Here is a 27,409-nt window from a genome sequence, read left to right on the forward strand (position 1 = left end):
ACTCAGTAAATCTGGAAAAACTGGACACCACTGATCAAGGAAATCCACTTGGCTGCTAAGCTCATCTTTAAGCAATATTAACATGTCATTTAAAATAATTCCTCTTCAAGAAGACCAGTATAAGATTCATGCAGCTCTGAAGGGAAGACTTAATTTGCCATCAAGGGCCAGGCAAGAAGCAACCATTCAGCCTTGCCATCCTGCCTCTCCTCTGTGTTCCTTAATGTACAATTCTTTTTTATAGTACTTTTAGCAGCTTTAAAAAGGTCTGGTAATGAAAAGTGGAGTAGGTGTAATCTAGATAAATAAATCTAGCAATGCTTTTAATCTGTTTTGACAGTAATCAAGAACCTGGTCCAACTGTAGATAAAAGAATAAAACAGATTAAGCAGAAGACAAATTTAATCTTAAAGCCAGATCCACCTCTTCTGCCAGACTTTTCAGCCAGACTTCTTCAACCACTTCCTAATTTCGTTAGGCTATCAAAAATATTTGCCTTTTCCAAGTTAGAAGAAGACAAATATAAAAAATATTTGTATTTTCCAATTTAGAAGAGGCCAAGTATACATAAAACCTAAAAATCAAATGGAGTAACTGGTTGAGTACAGCTAAGCATTTTTAGAACTCTGCTAAAGAGTGTCTTTAAAATCTGTATTAATCATAACACCTTCAAGCCAAACAAAGACATGTTGTGAGGGCTTTCTCAGATGAAAACAACTTAACATCTATACATATTAGATCACAGTGTACTGGATAGCAAATATATGCCTGTACCCAAAGGTATAGAAATATATATGATTCTGATTATGTGCATTTCATTGCCCGACCTTCTCCACCTCCCTCACAAAGACACTTAATTGTGTAGCCCCATAAAAATAACAGTGTAGTTACTCTGTCTTAGCTAAGCATTATAATGCCTACTAGCTACCTAAGGCTCTTTTAGCAGAGATGTTGGGGATTGGAAGCAGAACCTACTGGCTATGTCATTCCTCTGTCAACCAAGAAAAATTGTTTTTCTTTAACTACTTCTCATAGTGTTCCACGATCAGCCCCACTCCCTGCACACTTCTTGTTTTTCCATTTCTATTCAATATCATTCCGCTCAAGTATCACTCAAATCTAGCTCCATGTTCCGTTTCAGTTGCAGGATTTGGCGTTTGTGTTTGAAAAAGGTGTATACTTATTAAGCTTCAAAAAATTGACCTCGCACCAATTAACACCTTTCTTCTAACTAGGTCAAAATTAGAAAAAGGAGCCTAAACTGGAATTTAAATCCCAAGTCCGTATCACATCCAAAACACAAGAGGAAACCCCTTGGTTGAAGTTTTGGTGGTAGAAAATGACATCAAGTTGCAGCCAACTTATGGTTTTTAAGGCAAGAGACGAACAAAGGTGGTTTGCCATTGCCTTGCTCTGTATACCCTGCTCTTCCTTGATGGTCTCCCATCCAAGTGCTAACCAGGGTTGACCCTGCCTAGCTTCCGAGGTCAGGCTAGCCTGGGCCATCCAGGTCAAGGCAGCTGAAGTTTACTTACATCTATTTCGATTTGCACCACAGCAGCAACAATGAAAGCCAAAGCAGCCAGAAGCAACCCAACTGTCATCTTCCTCAGAGGCCTGGTAAAGGAAGAATGAACAAGGAGGCTGTTTAGTAACATGCTTTACTTGAATCTTCCAGTTGTTGTTATCAAACCTGCTGTTGCTTCAAGGTCTCCAAAAAAGATCACCATTGGCCTTTTGACACCTCATAGTTAATGAACTTTACTATTGCCTTAAGCTGTAATTATTGTTTTACTGAATTAATTCCTCTGCCTATAAGAGGCATCCGTCTCGTTGTCACATTTAGCTACAGCTCAGAAAGTGGCAGATTCAGTACACCCTCAGACCACTATCACAAAATCATCCCTAATTATGTGACATATAGAACAGGAAACTTCTATCTGGACTCTCAGCACTGAGGCTGCATTTTTTAAACTCACCTGAACAGATCTCTCTGCTTGGGCCAAAGCTCCAATAGGAATAGAAGAAGACAACTTGATTTTTATATGCCCATTTTCTCTCCCTTTTTAAGGAAAATCAAACCAGCTTACAATCTCCTTCCCTTCCTCTCCCCACGACAGACACCTTGTGAGGTAGGTGAGGCTGAGAGAGCTCTAAGAGAACTGTGAGTAGCCCAAGGGCACCCAGCAGGCTTCATGTGGAGGAGGAGTTGTCAGTAAAATAACACACCTTTGGATCCAACCAAATAACTGTGCATCATGACGTATTTTAATTCCCCTTCAATGCTGCTATACAGAAAGTAAGAATGGAAATACATAGCCATTAAAAATAGAAAAAAGGAATAAATGTCCTTCCTAATTAGCGATGTTTTATAGTATTTTATTTATTTAGAAGAAGAAGAGTTGGTTTTATATGCCAACTTTCTCTACCACTTAAAAGAGACTCAACCCGGTTTACAATCTCCTTCCCTTCCTCTTCCCACGACAGACACCTTGGGAGGTAGGTGAGGCTGAGAGAGCTCTAAGAGAACTGTGACTATCCCAAGGTCACCCAGCAGGCTTCACGTGGAGGAGTTGGGAAACCAAACCCAGTTCTCCAGATTAGAATCCACTGCTCTTAACCACTACACCACGCTGGCTCAAAGTTCTGGCACAACCAGGGGAATCCGCATCAGAACAGTTGCATTAATTCATTCCCAATATGTGGAAGACTCATTCCAACATTTAAAGCAACTGGCACTCTGTGTTCCTATAGTGGCATTCAATCATTCAAGAAATCAGACCACGGCTCCTTTGTTTTGAAGAAAGCGAGTGCTTCCAGATATTACAAAACTAGGATGTCAAACTTCTGTGTTTCATTACAGGCTAGCTACACTGGGCTGATTGCTGCTTGGTTAAACCTCTGCTTAACAGAAGACAGGTACATATTCCCAATTTCTTTCCTACAAACCAATTCTCCTTTTTCCATCTTTCCCTTTTTATAAACCAATTAATAGGAAACTAATCAAAATTATATTTATATGAAGCCACACCTCTATGCTTCTTGCCCCTCAGTGTTTATTTTCACTGCCATACTTCTGTGGGGAGAAGCCATGGCTCAGTGGTAGAGCCTCTGCTTGGCATGCAGAAGGTCCCAGGTTCAATACCCGGCATCTCCAGTTAAAGGGACTTGGCAAGTAGGGGATGTGAAAGACTTCTACCTGAGACTCTGGAGAATGGCTGCCAGCCTGAGTAGACAATACTGACTTTGATGGACTAAGGGTCTGATTCAGTATAAAGCAGCTTCATGTATTCATGTGTGCCTCAAAAATAAAGGAAAAAAAACTTAACAGACTTAAAAGCGGATTCCAACCATACGTTTACTTACGTGAAGTTAAAGCAGCATTTATTAATTAGTGGATAAATCGCCATATCTACAACCGGGAGCATTATAACAATGAGGATCGGGTTAACAGTCTGTTGGGGGTGGGTGGGAAGAGAGTTAGAAACTTTCAAACAACAAATATGCATTTCGTAAAATAGCATTAATGTAGCAGCTTACTGTACCTGCATCTGGTCTGGCTGAATCTGAACAGATCCCTAAAGAAGAGAGAGGGACATGTGTCTTACTTTCAAAATTACTACAAGTGCTCAAAAAAGTAAGCGTTACACATCATTGTCAAAATCCAACTAAGGCTATTTGGCCAAATAAACAAGTTTCTACAAGGATATAATGTGTAATACTATGAACCATAGACACAGTATGTGCTCTCAATGACAGCACAACCTGTAAAGACTGCATTTTTGGAAGCGCAACCAGACCTGGATTTTGACTCATGAGTTTCAGAAATAACTTACAAAATCTCCATCCATCGTTGTGGCTTGGAGTGTCCATCTGGATCCCTTAAAAACAAAACACACAAGAAATCTCTAAATAATTTAAACACTAAAGTAGGAATCTTCTGAATATCAAGATTTGTGTGTGTGTGTGTGCGTGCGCGCCTTGAGTCTATGTTTTGAGGGAAGGGCAGACAAGAAACAGAAGAAATGTAATGGTTGTTAAAACTAGCAAAAGTCAAGAAAAACTAATTAAAAGTTTTGTTTGCCTACAGCCTTTGTGATAATGAAGTTAACACTTGACAAATAGTATCTATGGAAACACATCGTTAACTGAAGATCAACTGTACCTTCTCTTACACTTTGCTCTATCTATTAAATTAGTGAATTAACAAAATTACTAACAGGAATGCTTGGGCTGCAAGCCAAAACACATTAATGTAAATGCTAATGCACAAAGATATATAAGGGGGGGGGGGGGAACCACACACACACTAAAACAAAATGTGTGTCTAACAGTATGCCCCCAATAGGAGAAGCATGATCACCAGTAACAGTGAACAGTTTCCCTAAGTTACCTGCTGTTCAAAAAGAGCCCAGAACATTGGAATTGGAATATACAGGAACAGTACTCTCATGACCATCTTTATCTCAGTGATAAGACGTTTCTATAAGAAAGGAGCAAGAAATATATGTTGACGTTAAAAAATAATACAAACTAAAAGCATTATCTGTGGAGTGACAAGCAGATTTTTCCATGTATATACTACATCAGGAATCTGTAACAACTAATGTACCCCCACCACCATGAGGCCTTTCAAAAAGTAGCTAATGGCCATGTAAGAAAAATGTGTGGAAAGTCACTGGTGGGGGGATCAGAGGGTGCCTCATCCACCACCATCCATTTCCCTCTCAAAATGGCCCTCCTGTAAAACTGGTTAATAACCAGACTATTAGAAAATATAGTTACGGACTAATGTCACATTAACAATACACTAAGAAAACCATACCGAAGGAAATCAGCCCAGATGGGACTCTGATGTACAGTCATTATATGGCTGATGAGGGAACACAGGGGCTTTTCACTCAAGACAAGGAAAGCTACAAGCTACAAGCTGTGAAACAAAATCTGGCAGTCTGGCCAAAATACTGGGTTTATTGCATAAGATCCCCAAAGGGCATAATCCTTGAATGCCAAAGATCTGGTAGCAAATCAAACTGATCTCATCCCAGATTGGGTGATCCCAAGCCAAGGAGATTATTTATATCCATTTAAAATATTCTGTCTCACTTTATCTCCTCAGACTACAGGTGGCTTATTAGGAGAAAGGCAGAGTTGGCTGGTTATGACAGAGAGGCCTGGCCCATATAGGGGGCCAAAAAAAGAAAAAGGCCAGAGAGGAAGCTCCAGGTCTTCTCCAGTAAGCACACCCACTGTATACAAATGTTGAAGAGGAAGGAGTATTGGTTATGGCTCAGGGACATCGAGGCCCCTACCAATGCTTTATACACAAATCTGCCTGTTCTTTGACTGGACATGTAAAACACTTGTCTCTCAGGGTTTGAATCTCATTTCCCTCCCCTTTCACAACAGAAGCCTTTTGCTCTTCTTCCCTGCTATGAACAATGATATAAACCATTAGAATCAAGAGGAACAGTGATGTGATTAACATTAGGAGTCACCTGTGTGTGTGTGTAAAGTGCCTTCAAGTCGCAGCTGACTTATGGCGACCCCTTTTGGGGGTTTTCATGGCAAGAGACTAACAGAGGTGGTTTGCCAGTGCCTTCCTCTGCACAGCAACCCTGGTATTCCTTGGTGGTCTCCCATCCAAATACTAACCAGGGCTGACCCTGCTTAGCTTCTGAGATCTAACGAGATCAGGCTAGCCTGGGCCATCCGAGAAACCCATTTTGTTGGCGTCAAGTCACATCTGCCTTATGCAACCCCTGGTGGGGTTTTCAAGGCAAGAGACGTTCAGAGGTGGTTTGCTGTTGCCTGCCTCTGCATCATGTCCCTGGTATTCCTTGGAAGTCTACCATCCTAATAGTAGCCAGGGCCGACCCTGCTTAGCTTCTGAGATCTGACGAGATCAGGCTAGCCTGTGGCTATTTAGGTCAAGGCAGAGAAACCCTAGGCTGCAGAAAATGGCATTTCTAGCCATACGCTCTGGGCAACTTGGCTATACATATAATTTAATAAGAATAGGTCAATGCAAAGTATGAATACTTGAGGCAAACATTTTAATAAAAAGAATTTTAATATTAAAAAGATTTAATATTAAAAAGATATAGCTAAATAGCACAACTTACAGTGTATTTCTCTCTCGCCCAGTCTAGCCAATGTTCCCTCTTGGGGTATTCTTTGCTGCGATATCTAAATCTGTTTTTGATGGAAAACTGCAAAGAAAGAGTTTGATAGTTTATTTTTTAAAATTATATATTAATTCAAACATAACTTACGGAAAGAAGTAAGTTTTCCTAGCATAACTTACTAACTGAAATATTATTAACCAGATGTGGTACTGCATTGCAGTGCTACCCTAAGAAGAGTTACACCCTTCCAAGTCCACTGACTTCAATGAGCTTAGGAGGGGTGCAACTCTTGCACTTTTAGTGGTGTAGTGGTTATGAGCGGTGGTTTGGAGCAGTGGACTCTGATCTGGAGAACCGGGTTTGATTCCCTACTTTTCCACATGAGCGGCGGAGGCTAATCCGGTGAACTGGATTTGTTTCCCCACATCTACACCTGAAGCCAGCTGGGTGACCTTGGGCTAGTCACACACTCTCAGCCTCACCTACCTCACAGGGTGTCTGTTGTGGGGAAGGGAAGGGAAGGCGATTGTAAGCCAATTTGATTCTTCCTTAACTGGTAGGGAAAGTCAGCATATAAAAACCAACTCTTCTTCTACTACTACTTTACTTGAAAGATATTTATAATTAAAAAAATATGCAGTCCTGCAATTATGCTATATAAGTGATTGTTGTTTAAGGGGATTAGAATGCCCTTTCTTGATGCTTGAGGCAGACATTCATGACAATCCCAGGATGATGCCTGAGACAGTGTGGGACCTAGAAGAATGATGGATACCGAGGCTTGTACCAGGGGAATGATCCATTATCTTCAAATAGTGGATCAAATCTTCAAATATTGTATAGGCACAGGTCATAGTTCTAACACAGAAGCATTGGAAGTAGTACATTACCAACTGAACAACTACGTTTTGCGTAGTTTGCAAAAAGCCAGGAGAGTGGGAGCCTTTATGACTTCCTTGGGCAGGCCATTCCATAAGGGGGGAGCCACAACAGAGAAAGCACATTTAACTCATTTCAAGGTTGGCACACACACATGTCCCTGCTAACATGAGAAAAACTGTCATGGTGCAGCACAGGGGGAGAGGCAATCCCATAGATAAGAGGGACCAAGGCTATGAAGGGCTTTCAGTGTGATAGCCAAAACCTTGAGTCTGGTAACAAATGGGCACCCAGTGGAGTGTCTGCAGAATGGGAGTAATGAGCATGCTCGGTCTGGTGGTAGTGGTGGTGGAAAATGCCTTCAAATCGTAGCTGACTTATGGCCACCCAGTAGGGTTTTCAAGGCAAGAGGTGGTTTGCCATTGCCTTCCTCGCAACTCTAGACCACCTTGGTGGTCTCCCATCCAAATACTCACCAGGGCCGACCCTGCTTAGCTTTTGAGATCTGCTGAGATCAGGCTAGCAGAGGCCATCCAGGTCGGGGCATGCCTCGTCTAGCTTCCAATAACAGCCGAGTTGTGGCATTCTGCATCAGTGGGTTTCCAAATTGATTTTGAGGGGGGACCAGTGTGCAATGCATTACAGTAGTCTAGTCTCAGTGTTACTTTGGCGTGGATCCAGGTGGCCAGATCAGTCATATCAAGGTAAGGGACCATGTTACAGGCTAGATTGAGCTGGCAGAAAGCATTATTTTGCAACTGCATTAACTTGCTTATCCAATAATAAAGTTGGATCCAGTATAACCCAAAGGCTTTTAAGTGAGTCAGCAAGGGTCAGTGGATCTCCATCCAAAGTGGGGAGAACAATGTCCTTCAAGACCTCCACCTTCCCAACCAGATTTACCTCTGTCTCTTCAGGCATTAGTTTCAATTTGTTAACTTTTAGCCAGTTAAGCACAGCAGCCAGGCAGCTTTTTAGGACTACTACCGCATCACCAGGAGAGTTGAATGAGGATATGTAGAGCTGGGTATCATCAGCATATTGATGACAACCAACCCCAAAACTGTGATTTGACCAAAGGGCTTTACACAGAGATTGAAAAGCATGGGGAATAGAATTGGCCTTGTGGAATCAATGTACTGAAAGCTGTGCATTCTTTGGAAAGAGTAATGTCTCCTTTGAATTATTCAGTAGTTTATAAAAAAAGGCAGAGGGGATTTGAGAGTTAACAGCTACATATACAGAATAAAGTCATTATATTGTAGTACATAATATTAGGAGCCCCTGGTACAGAGTGGTAAACTGCAGTACTGCAGTCAAAAGCTCTGCTCACAACCTGAGTTCGATCCCAATGGATGTTGGTTTCAGGTAGCCGGCTCAAGGTTGATTCAGCCTTCCATCCTTGCTGGGGGTAAAGGGAAGATGACTGAGGAAGGCACTGGCAAACCAAACTGTAAACAAAGTCTGTCTAGTAAATGTGGGGATGTGACGTCACCCCATGGTTCAGGAATTACCCGGTGCTTGCACAGGGGACCTTTACCTTTACCTTGCATAACATTACCAATTCATTTAAATGTAGATACACTGGCGGATTTTTAATAAACGGAACTCATTTGGAACCAAACAGATTTTTTTTTTAAATAAGGGGTTTACAACTCAAGTGAAATATTCAAACAAATTAAAAGCAGAATGGGGAAAAGTTACTGGTGTACAGTGTATTTACTGGTAAATATATTTGACGTGTACATGTAATTGCATTTGCAAAAATTCTTTGTCTACCCATAATACCCTCATCTCTTCCTTATCTAGTTTCAGAATTACGTGTTGTCTTTTTGACTGAATGTCATAAAGCTCTGCTTTTGAGTATCAGTTTTCAATTTAATTAGGAATAGGCCCCCCCCACACACACACACACAATACTAGGTTGGATCCTACAAAAAACTCTCTGCTGATGGAAGGGATTTCCATTTGTGGAACAAAACTCTCCTGCCTGTTCCCTCCCGCTGCAGCTAAAATGCCTTCCAAATGCTGTTCTTGGGGGACAGAGGACCCCCCCAGAAAAAAACACAGCGGGGGTCTGCCATGAAAATCATCACTCTTCCATCGGAGGTACTTTTCCTGCTGGATCCAACCCGCTGGTTTCAAGACCCTTGAAAATGCTAGCTCCGCTTTCCACACAGTATATACCTTACCGCAATGCATTTGGCAACTTGGACCATTACGTTGCCTTGAGGTTTAACTTTCTTGTACATTCTACTTCCAACTATGAACACAACTGTAGAGATAAATAAAAGACACCAAGATTTGCTCAAACTGCTATAATTAGACAGGAATTCTATGCCAGTAGAAGAACCTAATGCTTTGGCTGGGAGCTATAGAAAGGATGTCTCCCAGCTTAGATTTTGTGCAAGCAAGGCTGAGCTCTTCACCTATATTCTAATAGCTTCACACAGGCTATTTCTGCAAATGTTGCCAGGAGAACATAACTACTGCCACAACAAGGAAAGCAATCATATTGTACTATATATATATACAGTGAGCACAGCTAAGAAACAGAATCATGCTGGGGCGTCAAGATTTGTGCATCCATTCCCTGAGAAATGGGCCTGGGTGACTGGGGCTTGGTCTCCTGAAGAATGAACAAAGCACATCTCTTCCTGTGTGTACTTCTGTCCTTATTTGAATAAAGCCTCAGTCCAGAGTTTGTTTGTATCAAGTATGAATCTGGTTTATTCTTGAGATTGTTTATCCCCACCCCAAATAAAAAAAACACATACTTAATAAATGTGGAGTCACAACTGGAGACTTCCTGGAAGTCTTCGGTCTAACTCCAATTTGTTCCTATGTTCAAATAAAGGTTCCTTTGTAATGCCTATATAATCTTCATTGTTATTGGAAATGTATGCTTTTTTACTCAGTCCGCATACTCACACTTATAAAGATGCTAAGCCCGGGGTATAAGGGTTAGCATCTAGCACAATACCATATTCTGCACACATATATAATGGCAATACCCCATGTATAAGGGGTCAAGTATTATTCTTTGGTTCCAATTCACTCCTGTGTGGTCACTGTGTTAGCGTAAACTGGCATCCATTACGAATCAGGTGCCAGTGAGATCATCCTTGCAGGCCTGGTACAGCTAGCCACCCTAATGAGGCCCAAGGCAGTGATTTAGGGGTCTCAGATGAGAATGTTAAGTTTCGTTTCTCCATTACAGATCATGTAGCCACCTAAATCCACGCCTCAAAACCACACTGATAGAATATGCTAATCCAAATGTATCCATTATTGGGTCTTTGTGTCTCTACGCACTATATGACGTAATTTTAACACCCTTGACCAGAAGTTATAAACATTGTTGCAATCCTTTGTTCTGGTGTGTGCATTGTCCTGCGCATTTGGGGCACTTCTCACCCGGTGTGTATATTGGGCCTAATAAACAAACTGCTTTGAACTCTCAACCTCCTACTGTGTTATTGTCATTGGGAATTAATACAATGATACAGGCATATCACCTTAACAATTTTAGGCTGGAAAGACCACGTTTTCATGGTTCCACCCAAGTTTTTCCAGTAACTGCGATTCTAATACACCATCCATTCTGACTTAGAGCGGGGAGGGGCACCGGCAGGAGAAGAGGACAACCCAGATGAGCTTAATCCCTTCCCCTCTCTGGACTGAAGCCTGCTTAGGCCCTGCCGGGAAAAGCTTTGGATAGCAGGCCAGAACGTGCCGCTTCAGTCAAGACCCTTGCCTCTCACAGCAGCCTAAGACCTTCTCCACATGAATGATTTGCCACAGGTTCAATGCTGTTGAGAAGCAGGCTGGTTTTTCCTAGGGTTGCCAGGTCTCTCCCAAACCCATTTATTGCCTGCTGGCGTCTGAAAGGCTGGGGGTGGGTGGGGATTTCTGCTGTGTTGGATTCAGCAGCCACGGGCAAGCCACATAAGCCTGTTCCTATGTGGAAAACTCCCACACGGTGCTCCTATCCATCAACTCCCTGCTGTGTACAGTTTTCCCGTGATGCTGCTTCCTGTCATCTCTTCCTCCTTCCACTTCATAATTCTTTGGGCCGTTCTTCCTCTCCATTAAAAAACAAAACTAGAGAATAGAACTGTTTTCTTTCCCACTTCTTCCCTTCCCTTCCTTTTTACCAATTCCCCAGTTCCCTTTTCCTTCTTCTTTTCCCGTTTTTCCCTTCCCCGTACACACACTCAGCTTAATTTGAACCAAGCCTTCCCAGTGATACTGCCAGAGCCCGGACCTGTTTATGGTAACACCAGGGCACTATTCCAGGACATTTTTCAATCCTTTGGAAGAAAAGGAGGAATAGTAAAAAAAAAGAGAGAGAGAGAGCTGCAAGCAGAAAGCCTCCCCCGCCCCATTAATGAGTAATTAAAATGGACAGAGGCTCACTGGAGAATGGGGCTTCAAGTCAAAGCGTATGACAGATTTCACTTGTGCCACTTGAAACCCTTCTGAGCCCTTCTCCCACTGGCGTGTGTGAAAGACAGAAATCCAGTTGTAACTGTGATTGTCTCTGGCTCTCTTAATTGACTGACGATGACGCAGCAAAGTCAATTCACCGCACAGGAAAGTCAATTTACAACTGCATTTCCTAACTGTTGCATTGTTTTTCTGGCACCTGTGAAAAGACCCATTTTTAACTGAGACACATTTTCAGTTTCTTACCCACTATACTCCCCCCCCCCCCATAATATTGTACACATTTGTGAATGGCCTTTTCCCATTTAACACTTTTGGCCACTCAGAGCAGATATGGTACCTGCTTCTTCCTGTTTTAGCATCACCACAAGTGTCTTGAGCATAGCCATTTCCTTCATATCGTCACCCCCCCCCCCCAATGAGTTGCTGCCAGGTATTTTTCCATCAACAGTGATTCTCAGATGTTGATCTGGTACCTCTTTTTTCATCTCAGATAGTGGCACAATAGCTAAATCTCCCCCCCCCCCCAATTTTTTTTGTCAGTTCCATGATTCAGAGTGTCAGACTACGATCTGGGAGACCCAGGTTCAAATCTCCACTCTGCTACTGAAGCTTGCTGGATGACCTTAGGCCAGTCATAGTCTCTCAGCCCAACCTACCTCACAAGGTTGTTGTGAGGATAAGACGGAAAATGATGTAAGCTGCTTTGGCTCCCCACATGGGAGATATGTGGTGCAAAACAAAGTGGCCAGTGGCCAGCGTGGTGAAGTGGTTAGGAGTGGTGGTTTAGAACAAGAAAGAATTAAGCCAGCAATGCTGAAATGGATGAAGGAGTTAGGATATAATATTGATTTGGAAATATGGGGAAACTTGTGGAAGAAAGAATTCAAATTCACAATAACTAATGAAATTAGAGAGAACTTATATAAAATGTTTTATAGATGGTATATAACTCCAAAGGGGCTATTTTACTGACAACTACAGCATAATGGCATTTTGCTGACGGTTTCTGCCAATCCCCCCTCCTATTACAGGTCCCAATTTTGTCCCTCCTGGTGTTCCCGGAGGCCCCTCGACCCTCAAGAGCAGAATTCTGGGCAGAAGGAGAGGCTGGAAACAAATGCAGCCACATGGAATTAAAGCAAATGTGGTTATCAGTGAAAAAAATATTTAACTTACTTAGCGCAATTGCCATTAGTACAGCAGGGACACCAAATGCCAGAGGATAACATTTCTGTTTGACATGAATTCCACATTCTTTACCTAAATCAGGTAAAACAATAAAACATCTCATCACGAATTCTTTTTCTGAGAGCAGAAGTGCGTACAGGTTGTATTTTACCCATCATCTTTTGGTGTGTGCCTTTTTTCTCCTCCTAGCCTTCAGGTTTGGGGAGGGGGAAAGATTCTCAGGCCCACTTTTTGATATATTCAGGACTGTAGCTACATACATTTGTTGAATTCACTTATGGCATCCCATAGGGGCTTCAAGGTAAGAGACAAACAGAGGTGGTTTCTCATTGTGTGCCTCTGCATAGCAAACCCTGGACTTCCTTGGTAGTCCCCCATCCAAGTACAAACCAGGGCCCACCCTGCTTAGATTCTGAGACATAATGAGATTGGGCTAGCCAGGGCCATCCAGGTCTGGGTTTACTACTTCATGACAATTATAGTAATATAATGGGCACAGATTAGTCAACTTCATCCCAACAAAGCAATTTGTGCCATTGGCTGTACGTTTTAGTACATAACCCCATTTAACTGTTTTAACAATGACCGCCTCAATATATAGACCCATGTCTGGCCATTCACAAGTTGGTGGTAGAGGTGTTGTTGGACAACAGTCGTATCACAAACATATGGAATGACCACCGTGCCCTTCTTAAATGGTACACATTTCCAAAACGCCTTGCCTTCATTTGTTAAGAAAACTGCTATGGTTATAATGGAAAAAGTAAGCTTTCAATCCTTTAAGGATTTTCTTTTGGCTATAAGTAGCATAAATTTTACCTCTGAGAATTGGGGTGATTATGGTGGAGATCAGACTTCCAGCATTGATGGACAGGTAAAATATAGAGAAGAAAGTGCTTCTTTGTTTTTCCTAGAGTACAAAGAAGAAAATTATATTTTGTGGTGTTTTTTTTTAAGTTCAGCATTTACTTATAGAGAACAAGCACCACATAGACAAACTGATCCAGCGTCTCCCACCAATTCCGCATTCCAACTGCAGATTCCCCCTCATATTGTTCCTCAGGGACTCCTGTTCCCAGGAGCAGCATTTTTGTGACAATCAGTGGGATTATTATTAGAAAAATAAGGTGCTAAAGTCTTGCTCCAGCCAGAAACATTATTCTTAAAGAGTTCATTAACAATGAAATCTGGACCAGGGGGCTTACCTGTTTTAAGATTTCTAATAAGACTGGCCACTCCTTTTTCTGTTATTTGGGGCCCAGAAGGAAGGTTATCTGCAGTACTATATATACTACTGTTTGCAGGCAAGGAAGATGAACAATAGATTTTTCCAAAATAGTCTTCCCATATATTAGGAGCAATATGGCAGCGCATTTGGGAAGTTACTGTCAAGCCCTTGTTAACAAGTGCCAGCAATCAGTGGGCTGTAGGGACAGAGCTCCAGGAAAGTTCCATTCCCCCATGGAAAATTCAGTTTGGAACCAACCCTTGTTGTCTGTATCAATTTCTAGCTTTTCCATTACAAACACTATTTATAGCTTGACTGCTATAAACAGGGATAAGTTTAACCAAACCACCAATGCAAATGACAAAGGGGGGGGGGGGGTTCTACGCTTTTCTTGGCATATACTGTTGTACCTGATGATCTTCAAACTGATCCCCTCCAAATGCAGCCACGCATGGCTTGATCCCACCAGTTCCGAGAGCAATAAGAACCAAGCCAACCATAGAAAGAGCACTGCAACAAGAACAAACAGGGACAAATAAAAGGGGGGAACATGAGCCTGTTCACTTGATATGTTCTCTTCCAGCTGCAAAATGCTTCCGATGTCAAGATAAACTCGCCAATGGGTTTGGTGAGAAAATGAACAAAATGCTTTTGATGTCAAGATAAACTTGCCAGTGGGTTCGGCGAGAAAATGGACCAGACCACCATATGCTTCCCAAAGATGTCATGAGTTATAATCTGGAACCTAGAAAGTTGCTTTGAGTGGGATCACATGATATATGCATTCTAAAAAAGGATCACTGTGATGCTGGGGGGTTATGTACTTGTGTGTATAAACAGAAGGAGCAAGTGTGTATAAACAGAAGGAGCAACAACATTATACAAGGAAAATTCGCTAATAGCCTTATCCCAAACATGTTACATGGAAGTAAATCACTCACAAAGACAAATATGTTGTATCCTCTTATATCTGGGATCTTACTATCACGAGAACTGAAACAAAATCAAAATGAACCCTGACACTTTCACATCATTTGGTGAAGGAATAAACACATATGGAACAGGTTATCTGAATGGCCCACAGGGATCACTGCTATGAAATAAGAGGCAGTACTGTCTGCCCAACAGTATGTTGAGAGAGATATAAAAAAGAATAAAATGTGTACTTGCCTCCATTGGAATATGGATTACGCCTTTAAGCAATAGGCATGTGCTGGTAGACAAAAACCAAACGGGGCAATCTAATACTTAACATGAATATGCAAAATACTGCAGGACGCCCCATGCACTCTTAGGCCTTTTATGCACGGCTGTTTCCCTCACCGTCACCCCTCCGATGACTTCAGGTCTGTGTTTTGATTATGCATGCTGTTTCCGACCATCAGAGGTCGCCTCGCTCTCCCCCTGCGTTTCCCCGCGTTTTCAAATTAGAGATAAAAACAGGTCTCTGAAAACGCGGGCAAAACGCAGGGAAACACAGGGGGAGAGCGAGGCGACCTCTGACAGCTGGAAACGGCATGCATAATCAACACAAAGACCCGAAGTCGTCAGAGGGGTGACTGCGAAGGAAAGAGCCATGCATAAAAGGCCTTAAACGCTCTAGGCTTGGTTCAGGCATAGTGAGTTCCATGAAATCAGGATTCCATTCACAGCCACCCGCTTTATCCTGGTTTTGATAAACGCTTTGCTCTAATTAACAGCTTGTAATATTTTATGTTGCTGTGTTTTATTTTGCAAGAAGCCTCGGGCAGGTTCCCTGGAGAGGCAGCACACAAAAAAATTTCTAAACAAATCCTAGTGGCAGCTTTTCCATCATTCCTTTTAAAAACGCAGTTTCTCTCTTAGCCAGCTTTACAACTCCACCTGAGCTGTTATCCTACGTTGACACTGTTGAAGGCAGGGGAGCAGAAGCCTGTCGGCACAGAAAACAGCCACCGGTTCACACTCACTTAACTTTCTAGCTGTTCAGATTAAGGCTTTTCCTCACCCCAAATCATAAGAATACCACTACACACCTGAGTACAAGTCTCACCCTGATCAGTGATAACAGACATCCCTTCCCCAAGTTTTGTCCCAAAACTGGCATCTTCATTCCAGCTTGCCTTGCAACCTCGCAGTAGTGAGACAGGCTGTCTTCCTATTGTTATAATTTTTACTATTGCTGTTCAGCAGACACCTGTTTGTTCTAATTTTGTGGACATTTCCCCCCTCTTTCTATGTGCCTGCATTGTTATGTTAAAGCCAAGTGCTTCCAATAACCTGTAATGCCTCATTTAAATTAAAAGTGCAAAATGGTTGCCTATCTGAATTTATACACATCTAGCAATTAAGCTTCGGTGATCGTCTACAGACGATTTCTTAAAGTAACAGTGAAGATTACAAGAGTTGTATACAGAAGCTAGGAAAAGCTGAAGGCAGCAGGAAAAGAGGAAGACCCAACGTGAGATGGATTGACTCTCTAAAGGAAGCCGAGGCCCTCAGTTTACAAGACCCGAGCAAGGCTGTTGACGATGGGATGTTTTGGAGGACATGGATTCACAGGGTTGCCGAGAGTCGTAAGCGACTTGATGGCACTTCACACACACATACAAAAGCAACATTTAAAGTCTTGCAGATCTTTCAGTGTGTGACGCTAACATGAGGATTACTATACTTCAAAATATTGTCAAAGGCTTTCACGGTCAGAGTTCATTGGTTCTTGTAGGTTATCCGGGCTGTGTGACCGGATACCAAGACCACGGTCACACAGCCCGGATAACCTACAAGAACCAATTACTATACTTCCTTCATCAAATCAGATCTGCAGTTTTATTGTTAATGCTCGGTAGACTTTGCATCAGCATATTACTCCTATCATGTAGCAAAGAGAAAGAGCCAAGGTTACAGCAGATAAAGCCACAGTAAATATAGTATTTGTGGTACACTGATTCTCTAGCATGTCCCAATGTGCATTTGTGTGTAAAATGAGAAATAAGTGCTGTAACTTACATGTGAATATTAATATCATCTGGGATTCCATTCCGGTCGCCATCTGTCAACTCACTTATGGAACTTATTGACAAGACTGCTTGACCCACTGCGTATACAATGGACAAGGAAATAATGGTCCTATCAGAAAGGAAGCAGACAAAAGATGCATCTTTTAACAGCTGTTTCTCTCTTGAACATGTTCTTCACTGTTTGGACAAGTAATCCATGACAAGATACAAGCTCCTATTGTGAGGCATATGTAAATATCACTGAATGTCAGTTCAATATCCGATGGCTGGGCTATTCCTGCTTCACCCACAACCCCTATATGTGAATGTGACCGTGTACATTATTGTCAGATATGAAAAATAGAGTGAGATTAACAGTCTAAACCTGACCATACTTGCCTGAAGGTACATCTAATAGATTTTGACCAATTTTAGTTTGAACTATAGACAATGTCACACTTCACACTGTTGTTGCTGTGTGCACATTGGTGTTACGTGGTGCTTTCTGCAGCAAATCCATGGAGCATGGAAAGCCTATGCACACTTGTAAATACCCACATAATTTCATTTGGGTAACGCTGGTTTGTATGCACTCAGTCAAGCACATCTACATTCAGCAACCTGTTTCTGTTCTCAGGTTGCATTCGATGAGCTGATTTTCTATTTTAAAAAAATTAAAAGAACTCTAGGGACTTTTCAATTTGGTGCACTGTTATGCACACCAATTTTAAAATAAATGCAATGAAAAAACAAAAGTCACTTAATGCAAAAAGTTCTTTGATTGCTCATAAATCCCAAGAAACCATTTCATAAAGAAGTGGGTCACCATCGACAAAGGCACACAGAAATGAGTTGACTATCATTATTTCAAGAGCTCGCAGATCGATTACATCTTAAGACACCGCTACACAATTTGTACATACACAAGGTTTCATACGTGGCACCTACTCTCTCCCACTAACCAGAGTTCCCAGTTCAATGAAGTAAGAAGAAAACTCCAAAATTGCTCCACAAGAGCTTGCAACATAAGAGCCAGGGCTTCTCTTAAATTGTTACGACAAAGCTTCTGATACTCGTAATAACTAACAAACTCTCTCTCGCTCTTCACTTTTTCAAAACGATAAATTTCTTTGGTAGCCCATGCTTCAGTTTCTATCGGTGTAAGAGATTTAAAAAAAACAATAAATACTTTTTTAAAAGTTGTATTTCACACACACACAAAAGTTTGTTACATTCGTTTACATGATTAAAACTTGTCAAGAACAAAAATATAAAACTTGCCATAACAAGAATATGAGTAGTGTCAAACCTTTACAGAAGCAAGACAGGCAGAAATTCAACAGATGCAGAAATTGGATGCATCACCTTACTAAGGAAAGGCACATTTATGTTGTGGCTGGCTGGCATCTGTTAAAAGGACAGAATGGCAGCCAGAAAGAGAGAGAAAATAACTCCAATTTTTGTTTTATTCTTGAGCCAAGCATTGATGTCAGCACACACATTTATTTATTTATATCCCACCCTCCCCAGCCAAAGCCAGGCTCAGAGCAGGTAACATCATATAAGTTACATTAATATAATCAATAATAAAATTAGCCAAAAGAATCTAAATTTAGAACAATAAAATCCCAATTTAAAACTTAAAAACTACAGAAACTACAGATGGCACTTAAATAGTACTCATGTTGCCGGATATAAGCAGCAGGTTACCCCTCAGTTGACATCATTAATATAACAGGGGGTGGGGGACAGGGAGGCCAGCAGGTGACACAATAGGCCTAGCAGAATAGCTGTCTTGCAGGCCCTGCAGAACTCTTTAAGGTCTCGCAGGGCCCTGTGTCACCAGACAGAGCATCCCACCAGGCCGGTGCCAGGGCTGAAAAGGCCCTGGCTCTCGTCAAGGACAGCCGCACACTTAGGGCCAGGGACCACCAGTAAGTTGTTATCAGATGACCGTAGAGACCTTCGGGGGGGGGGGTATACCAGGAGAGGCATTCCTGAAGATACAAAGGTCCCAGACTGTGTAAGGCTTTGAAAGGTCAAAACCAGCACCTTGAACCTGATCCGATACTCCAGCTGGAGCCAGTGCAGTTGGCAGAGCACTGGCTTTATACGCTCTCGGGGCGAGACCCCTGTGAGGAGTCTCACCGCCGCGTTCTGTACCAGCTGGAGCCGCCGAATCAGTCTCAAGGGTAGCCCTACATAGAGCGAGTTACAGTAGTCTAGCCTAGAGTTGACTGTCGCATGGATCACTGTGGCTAGGTCAGGGCAGGAGAGATAGGGCGCCAGCTGCAGGGCCCCGTGTAGATGGAAAAAAACCACCTTGACCATGGATGTGACCTGGGCCTCCACAGAGAAGGAGGTATCCGGGATCACACCAAAGCTCTTGACGGTGGGTGCAGATGTCAGTTGCACACCGCCAAGAGCAGGGAGCTGGTATAAGTCTGTATTAATTAAATTAGTTGCACAAAAGTATTGTTTTGCCACCTGAAGTAATTTCGTAATGTCAGAACAATGGCTTGGATCCAAATGTGGCCTTGCTGTAGCAGAAGTGCCTTCTGCTGCAACATGGGAAGGGTGAACGTTATTACAGACTCTCACACACGCCCTCCCTCTACATCGCATGCCATCCAAAGGGCATCTGATCCTCAAAAGTGGCTTTTCGGGGACTGCAGCAGAAAAGAGGGAAGTGGAGAAAGCCACATGATGACAACCAAACCGCTCAGGTCCAATGAATATGTTTCTTCACTCTGATCGGTTGTCCCTCCAGTGTAATTATTTCGCATTCTAAGTTTGCACTCACTTGAACTTTCCCAAAAAGGAGTCAGCTATAAGTGCTCCAAGGATAGGCGTTAAAAAGCAGAGGGCAACAAATGTATGGAATATTGCTGTAGAAAGATCATCATTCCAGTCGAGAAAATACTTGAAATAGAGGACAAGCACAGCTGTTGGAAGGAAACAAGAAGGGATTAGAAAAGAACCATTCGGTAGGCACCAATTTCTAACAAGAGTCAAAGAAACAAAAAATCACCTCGCATTCCATAATAGGAGAATCTTTCGCAGAATTCACTGACGACTATGAAGAAGATACTGATTGGGTAACCAAAGCAACCTGGCTGATAGAGCAGAGAGAGAGAAGAAATTGAACCACAACAATTTACGACCAATTAAGTGAATATAATTTCAGGCAAATGAAAACAGAGAATAAGCACAGCTGATTGTAACAGCAACATATTTATTTTCTGTTGTCTGACTATAAGTCAACATATAAGCCCAAATATTTTGGTAACCTGGTGTCAGGAATGTGAACATATAATGCTACCATCCTCATGTGAATATGGGGAAATGCATGTGCCTATAGAACAGCTTGAACACATGACATGGCTTTCATCGCTAGGTTTCAACAGGTGGCAGCCTAAGAGGATGGGAGATCAGCTAGGCATGGCATGCCTACTGGTCCGAACTTAATAGAAGATAAGCAGAACCCAAATGTAGCAAAATAAATGCATCAATAACATACCAATTACCATTGTTGCCCTAAACATAATTTATGCAGATTTCTACTCATTCTTACCCCTTAGCCTCCAGTGGCTTAGCAACTAAGAAAATAAAATGTACTAAAAATATAAAGTTTGCAAAACTAAATAATATTTAATTTATATACATAATAGTGTGTGTGTGTGTGTGCGCGTGTGTGTGCTAAGTCACAGCTGACATATGGCAACCCTGTAAGGTTTTCAAGGAAAGACATGTTCAGAGGTGGTTTGCAATTGCCTGCCTCCATGTGGGCTGAGAGAGTTCTGAGAGAACTGTGATTTGCCTAAGATCACCCAGCAAGCTTCATGTAGAGGAGCAGGAAATCAAACCCAGTTCTCCAGATTAAGAGTCTGCCGCTCTTAACCATTACACCATGCTGGCGCTCATACATTCTGCTAAAACAATTTTCCTTCCTCCCCCTCCCCACTGCAAACCACGGATCTCCCCAAAATGCTGCTTCTGGGGTCCAGGGAATCCTCAAGAAGAAGCATGAGAGGCAAATCAGGAGTCTGCAGCAGGAAGGGAGAACTGGTGGAAATTACCCCTCTCTTTCATCTGGATCCAATCCATAGTACTTATCAAAAACACTTACCACCGATTTTCTAGGTCCTTTTTCTTTCTCTAGAGGGGAAAGAAAGAATGTGAAAATCCGTAAGCAGCTTTCACAAATGTAACGTTAGAAAACACACAAGTCTATAGTTTTACTGTACTACTGAGAAAATAAGATCTTAGCTGTATTTTATGTATTACAGACTTTTAAAAAACCAACAAGCCCCTGAAGGGATTTGGGGGTCATATTTCCAACAAGCTTGAATGTAGATAAAATGGAAGCAATTGCCTGTGAAATCCCTGAGGAAATGTATAAGTACTTTACAGTTAAGGCTGTAACTCGTATATAAACACATAGAATAGGATTGCCAGGTCCCTCTTCGCCACTGACAGGAGGTTTTTGGGGCGGAGCCTGAGGAGGGCGGGGTTTGGGGAGGGACTTCAATGCCATAGAGTCCAATTGCCAAAGCGGCCATTTCCTCCAGGTGAACTGATCTCTGTCGTCTGGAGATCAGCTGTAATAGCAGGAGAACTCCAGCTAGTACCTGGAGATTGGCAACCCTACCAATGGGCTTCTAAGGAAGGCCGTGGTTCTGGTTGCTACAAACCACAGGATGGGAGAGGGCTGTAACCAGCTCCCAATAAAAAAAAACCTTTGGCAGCTCTCTTTATACCGCCAAGCACTTGGTTACCTGGGTGAACCGAGAAAGAAAGCTGGGTCAGACATCTGCTCATTTCTGTTGAGTTTGAATATTAGATAGACCGTGATCTTGTGGGTTTTTGCACACCAGCACACCAAGTAAACGACTCTGAACTTGTAGTTTTCTTTTAACTTAACAAACGTTTGCTTATTATAGGGAGGGTAAACATGGGATACATAACAACAGCTGTCTTGTCGCTTATGGTTTGAGGAGTATGTCCTCTTTCATAGCCAGTCTGTCTCGACCACTTAAAACGGCAGTTTAACTGCCGCCCCTCAGAACGCAGCAGAATGTCACACGGCCAACTGATCAAATAACACTATGTGCTGCAGCACCGTTCCCTGAAATCATGCAAATAAATAAACACATTTAACTAGCATTCCTGATCCAGACAGAACTCGTCGTCCAATTCCCAACAAACCCCTTTTCAAGTTTTAGTCGTCGTCAGGCATGCAAACACAACTTATCACGCAAATACTCAAACTGATTGTTGATTGGTTTTGTTAGTATGTCAGCCACCATTTCTTTTGATGTACAGTATTTTACGTTTATAATCCCCTTTTGTTGCTTATCTTTCACTGAGTTGATTTGTGTGTGTGTGTGTGTGTAAAGTGCCTTCAAGTCGCAGCCGACTGATGGAGACCCCTTTTGGGGTTTTCATGGCAAGAGACTAACAGAGGTGGTTTGCCAGTGCCTTCCTCTGCACAGCAACCCTGGACTTCCTTGGTGGTCTCCCATCCAAATACTAACCAGGGCTGACCCTGCTTAGCTTCTGAGATGTGACAAGATCAGGCTAGCCTGGGCCATCCAGGTCAGGGTGAGTTGATTTACCAATGCTGATTTCTCCACACCCATCTCTCCCCTGGACATCACAGACTCTTCTGCATACCACACCTAATCCCATCACGCCTGCTATTCACATTTACATACTGTTAACATTTACATACTAATGCTTGTCTGAATCCACTCTCCTCTACTTAAAGACAGATGGATAAACATTCTAGCTGTATCTGAAGAAGTGAGCTGTGGCTCACAAAAGCTCATACCCTACCAGAAAATATTTTTGCTAGTCTTTAAGGTGCTACTGGACTCTTGCCCTTTTCTACTACTGAGTTGATTTAGTTTATCAGCTATTTCCTTTGCTGCTGATTCTGTTTCACAACATATCAGGATATCACCTACAAATGTAAGTATGTATTGGCATTGTCCATTTTTCTTTCTTCTGAACAAACATTTTTCTATATTTCCTTGTTTGAATCCTTGATCTTTTAACAGTGTTGTCAGTTTCTGATTCCATGCTCTGGCTGACTGCTTTAGTCCATACAATGTTTTCTGAAGTTTGCAAACTTGTTGATTATTGACAGAATCTTTTAGTCCAGGTGGAACTTTCATGTAGATCTCTTCTGTTAGTTCTCCATTTAAGAAGGCTGTTTTCCATCAAGTTGGAGTATATGCATCTTTCTGGATGTTGCTATACTCATCAAAGTGCGTATTGCTGTATATCCAATAACTGGAGAGTAAGTCTCTACATAGTCAGTCCCATATAGTCAAAGCTACATAGTCATTTGGGGAGGGGAATGAATAAAAACAGTGGGAACTGTAACTCAGTGAAGCTCTGTCTTCGATTCCCCTCCACCCCCAAACTACAGCACCACAGAGTTTAAACCTGTGTTGTAAATATGCTGAACTGCCTTACTGGAGTACTCTCTGCAGTAATAATATTTCTGTAAAAATCCTCTCTCTTTCCCCCCAAACGTCAAATATCAAGAAGCAGCGGAGGATATAAGAATTCTGAAGAAAAAAATATGAGTCTGGTCCTCAGAGACATTCAGGATTGGGAGCAAAACAGACATTACACAGGAGATACCTACCACAGTCTGATATCAAACCTCTTACAGGTGTGTCCTTTGAACTGTAGTCACAAGAGGAAGAGAGGGCATGACCTTAGACAGATCATGAGAGGGAGGGCATCTTGGCCATCTTCTGGACATGGAGTAGGGGCCACTGGGGGTGTGGGGGGGGAGGTAGTTGTGAATTTCCTGAATTGTGCAGGGGGTTGGACTAGATGACCTTGGTGGTCCCTTCCAACTCTATGATTCTATGAGGAACTGAGACCTTGATTGACACATACATAGGAATAAGATAGGATTGCCAGCTCTGGTTTGAAAAATTACTGAAAAAATGGGCAGTGCCAGGGGAGGTGGAGTTCAGCAGGGATGAGATGTCACTCTAGGACTTCCATTTCTCCTAGACTCTATGGTACATCATACAGTCTGCTCTTTCAAGCTATCATTTCCTCCATGGAAACATCTCGGTAGTCTGGAGATCTCTTGTAATTCCAGGAGAACTCCAGGTTCCACCTGGAATGAGGTAGTAGATAGGAATGTACCATATCAGACTTCAGGTGGAGGATCGCACGTTTGAATGCTTACTCGTGTGGAGAACTCCCTGCAATAGAAAAGCAGCACAACAAGCAAAAGATTTCTCCCTGCAGTGGTAGTTTGCTACTTAAGAGGTTTTCCATGTAAAGGAGCATTCAGCACTGGAATGCACATCCTGCTGTCTGAAGTGATGCATTCCTTTGAAAGTTGCCAACCTCCAGGTGGGCGGGCTGGAGTTCTCTCAGAATTACAACTGATCTCCAGACTACAGAGATCCGTTCCCATGGAGAAAATGGCAGATTTGGAGGGTGGATTCATTGGCATCCCATCCCATCAGAGCTCCCTCCCCAAGCTGCATACCCACATCTCCAGGAATTTTCCACCCTGGAGTTGGCACCCTTTTGTTCTCCTACATGTGAAAATACAGCTTTAGTGAGAACCCAACAGAAGGTATGCAGAAGGCTGCATGAGAAAGGTTGCAGTAGGAAGACCAAGCACTGAAATTTGGGCACCTGCAGGGGATACATGCACAGAGGGCAGTGCTGGGGAGGGCAGGGTATAAATTTAATAAATAAATAAAATAAATCTAGATGCAATCGTTCCTCGTGGCAAAGCAAAGCATGATTTGAAAAGACTGCTGTATACCAGGGATTGTGGAAGGAAAAATACACGGTATATAAAACAAGCCTTTCATCGCTGCATTAAGAATGACTTAATGTCAAGTATTCAGCGTTTGTCTACTGCAAAGCAAGTACTAAGACATATAATAAAAATGGAAAATTGATTGGAAACTATTTTAAATGCAACAATTACTAAACACTGCATAGTCATCCCATCTAATTCTTTACTTGATTTGTCATTTCCCGTGAACAAAACAATGCTTAAATTCTCTCGTATTGTCTTTTGTGGTGAAGACAGCTTCTGAGTCTGTTGCCCACACACAAGGTACAATGACCCACAACCCATATAACTGTCTTATTTACATATAACCATTCAGCAGGGAGCTTGTTATAACTACAGCCATCAAGACAAAAAGGAATGAGAGACATCTAATCTTTACGATTACAAAGTCATTATCTTGTGCTGCTAAGGGCCAATTAACATACTACACAGTCCACATATTTCCTACATGGACTTTTCCTATGTTTGTTGCAGGAGTTCTCTACTGGGAACTTAGGTACATGCACAGGCCCAATTCAGTGCAGGAAAGAAAAGGAGCTAAAGCCTCTTACAGACATCATTTTCAAAGAAACAACTCCAGGGAGCTGCTAGTTGCCCCACATAGGTTTTTTTTAAAGGTTTTGCAACCTGAAGTTGCACAAATAAATGAAGAAGAGGAAAGGAAGACGTGGTTGCACGCGTTCCTTCGGTTGAGTCTTCAGGGATACAAGGATCAGTAGCTGTTCAATTTCTCTTTATAAGATAATAAAACTGATCTGAACCATATAGCAATCCATGCATTTGAATGCATCAGAAGAAATGTTTTTTTAACACCTATTCACTTTGTCATAATTGCATTCCTTTCTTGGGATACTCACTTATCAGTTTCTGATTAAGCCAGTAACTGTATTACACCCATAGTATGGAACCTGTCTCACAATTATTACTTGATGAAGGCCAAAAGATTGCAAAAGCCAAATGAGACCTGGGGGAAGGCTTATACCCACATTCATCTCCACTGTTTTCATGCAGGAGGTTGTGAAGATTCTATAGAATCTGAAGTATTTATGCCATGGCATAGACTAGCCTTCTCAGGAAGCAATAGAGTAACTGCTCAGTAGACATGACCTGGGTGTGAAGTGCCTGTGAACACAATCCAAGAACAGGGATCTGTGACGGAGATCCTTTCATACATGAACACATGAGCAACGTACATGGGAAAGGATCCTTCCCTTGCTGGGAGTTAATGCAGCTTGTTTCTGCCTCTCTCACGGGTTTTCTTTTCACACTGTTACCTGCCATAAATCACTGGGATAGGACGTGACAATCTAAATAAGTTGATCAAAATACACTTTAATTAATGTTAACAGCAGGGAGTCCTACGATAGACTTCCTTTGAAGTGATAACCTGAGCATGTCCCACTTTTCAAATGGATTATGTTCAAGAGTAATATTACTCCAGTAACCTTAGATATGAACATGGTTGTAGTATTTTTCTTTATCAATATGCCACATTCCTAGGGTTGCCAGGATGCCCCTGGCCACCAGTGGGTGATGGGGAGATAGGGTGGCCAAATCCAGGTTGAGAGACTCCTGTGGATTTGGGGATGGAACCTGGGGACCAAAGGGACCTCAGTGGAGTACAATGCCATAGACCTCATCCTCCAAAGCATCCTTTTTCTCCGTGGGAACTGAACTCTGTAGTCTGGAGATGTGCTGTCATTCCAGGGGGGTCCTCAGGTCCCACCCAGAGGCTGGCCTCCCTATGTATCCCATCCCACTCTGCTCTTTTTCGCTGGCATCGCTGGCCTTTAGACATCTTAGGGGGGAAGCGATCAAATTTTTTCTAGCATTCTGAAGTGTGGAATATCCTCTAAGAAACTGTATGCAAACTGTAGGCAAATCACTTTGATATACACTTCCATAGACACTTCCATAGGCCACACCGCCATGTGAAATTGCAAACCTTTGCTTTAGATTTTTTAGATCTGGCATAGTCAGGGATATATATGAACAAGCTCTGCTTCAGTAAACATTAGTATCAGAATGCTCCACGCTTACCCCAGTGGACATGAAATAGAAAGCCAGATTTGTTTCCTCGCTCCAAAAGTAAAGTTAAAAACAGAATTGTTACAATTCAAGTTTTATTTCACCCGCCTTTGCTTCTTCACAATGCAAATCCTCTTTGTTCTCCTTTACCACAATGGCTACCTGAGAGCAGAGCTCTTATGCAGAAGCTGACAAAAGACCTCTCTACTATAATACCAGGGTGGTAACATTCAGCAGGCTCAGATATGTATTTTCACAAACAACTTATATATTATGCATTCATTATTTTTTTGGCAGCATAAAAAAGCCCCCTGGGCCTGTATATTGCATGGGGGAAAATATGTTGATCTGGGAATACTTGCTTTTCCACCATATAAAATTAAAAGGTGCACTGTATAAAAATAATACTTTGAAAGTCTTTTCAATATAGCCAAGTGCAGATGGATCGAGATCCCTTTTTCTTTAAAGAAGTGCAAATTCCGCAAAGAATGAGATTATGGACTTTTCTCTTTTTCATCACCAAGAGCAACACTCTGAAGGATGTGTGCTTTTCAACTTTAGTTTTTATTCATCCTTGTCTAGTGATGTCCAGTGACAGCGTGTGACGCTTCTAGATCTCAACCTGGGATGCAGTTAGCTGGATGGCAGTTTACATTCTTGTTCAGACTTGAATATATGT

General features: G+C 42.2%; 1 protein-coding gene across 1 annotated transcript in view; it reads right to left on the reverse strand.

The window, feature by feature from the left end:
* Positions 1 to 21,390, reverse strand: part of LOC130488109 (solute carrier family 15 member 1-like) — a 36,800-nt gene extending 15,410 nt beyond the window's left edge. Inside the window, exons 1-14 of the mRNA XM_056861690.1 lie at positions 21,331 to 21,390; positions 19,885 to 19,969; positions 19,657 to 19,798; positions 16,864 to 16,983; positions 14,286 to 14,385; positions 13,467 to 13,557; positions 12,636 to 12,719; positions 9,200 to 9,282; positions 6,126 to 6,212; positions 4,394 to 4,483; positions 3,837 to 3,881; positions 3,546 to 3,578; positions 3,367 to 3,455; positions 1,536 to 1,617 (exon numbers count right to left, since the gene is read on the reverse strand). Of these exons, the coding sequence (XP_056717668.1) occupies positions 1,536 to 1,617; positions 3,367 to 3,455; positions 3,546 to 3,578; positions 3,837 to 3,881; positions 4,394 to 4,483; positions 6,126 to 6,212; positions 9,200 to 9,282; positions 12,636 to 12,719; positions 13,467 to 13,557; positions 14,286 to 14,385; positions 16,864 to 16,983; positions 19,657 to 19,798; positions 19,885 to 19,969; positions 21,331 to 21,390 (1,191 nt within the window). The remainder of the gene's footprint in view (positions 1 to 1,535; positions 1,618 to 3,366; positions 3,456 to 3,545; positions 3,579 to 3,836; positions 3,882 to 4,393; positions 4,484 to 6,125; positions 6,213 to 9,199; positions 9,283 to 12,635; positions 12,720 to 13,466; positions 13,558 to 14,285; positions 14,386 to 16,863; positions 16,984 to 19,656; positions 19,799 to 19,884; positions 19,970 to 21,330) is intronic.
* Between the last annotated feature and the right edge of the window lie 6,019 nt (positions 21,391 to 27,409).

The sequence above is a fragment of the Euleptes europaea genome, chromosome 16 (genome assembly GCF_029931775.1).
Source record: "Euleptes europaea isolate rEulEur1 chromosome 16, rEulEur1.hap1, whole genome shotgun sequence".
NCBI classification, from domain to species: domain Eukaryota; kingdom Metazoa; phylum Chordata; class Lepidosauria; order Squamata; family Sphaerodactylidae; genus Euleptes; species Euleptes europaea.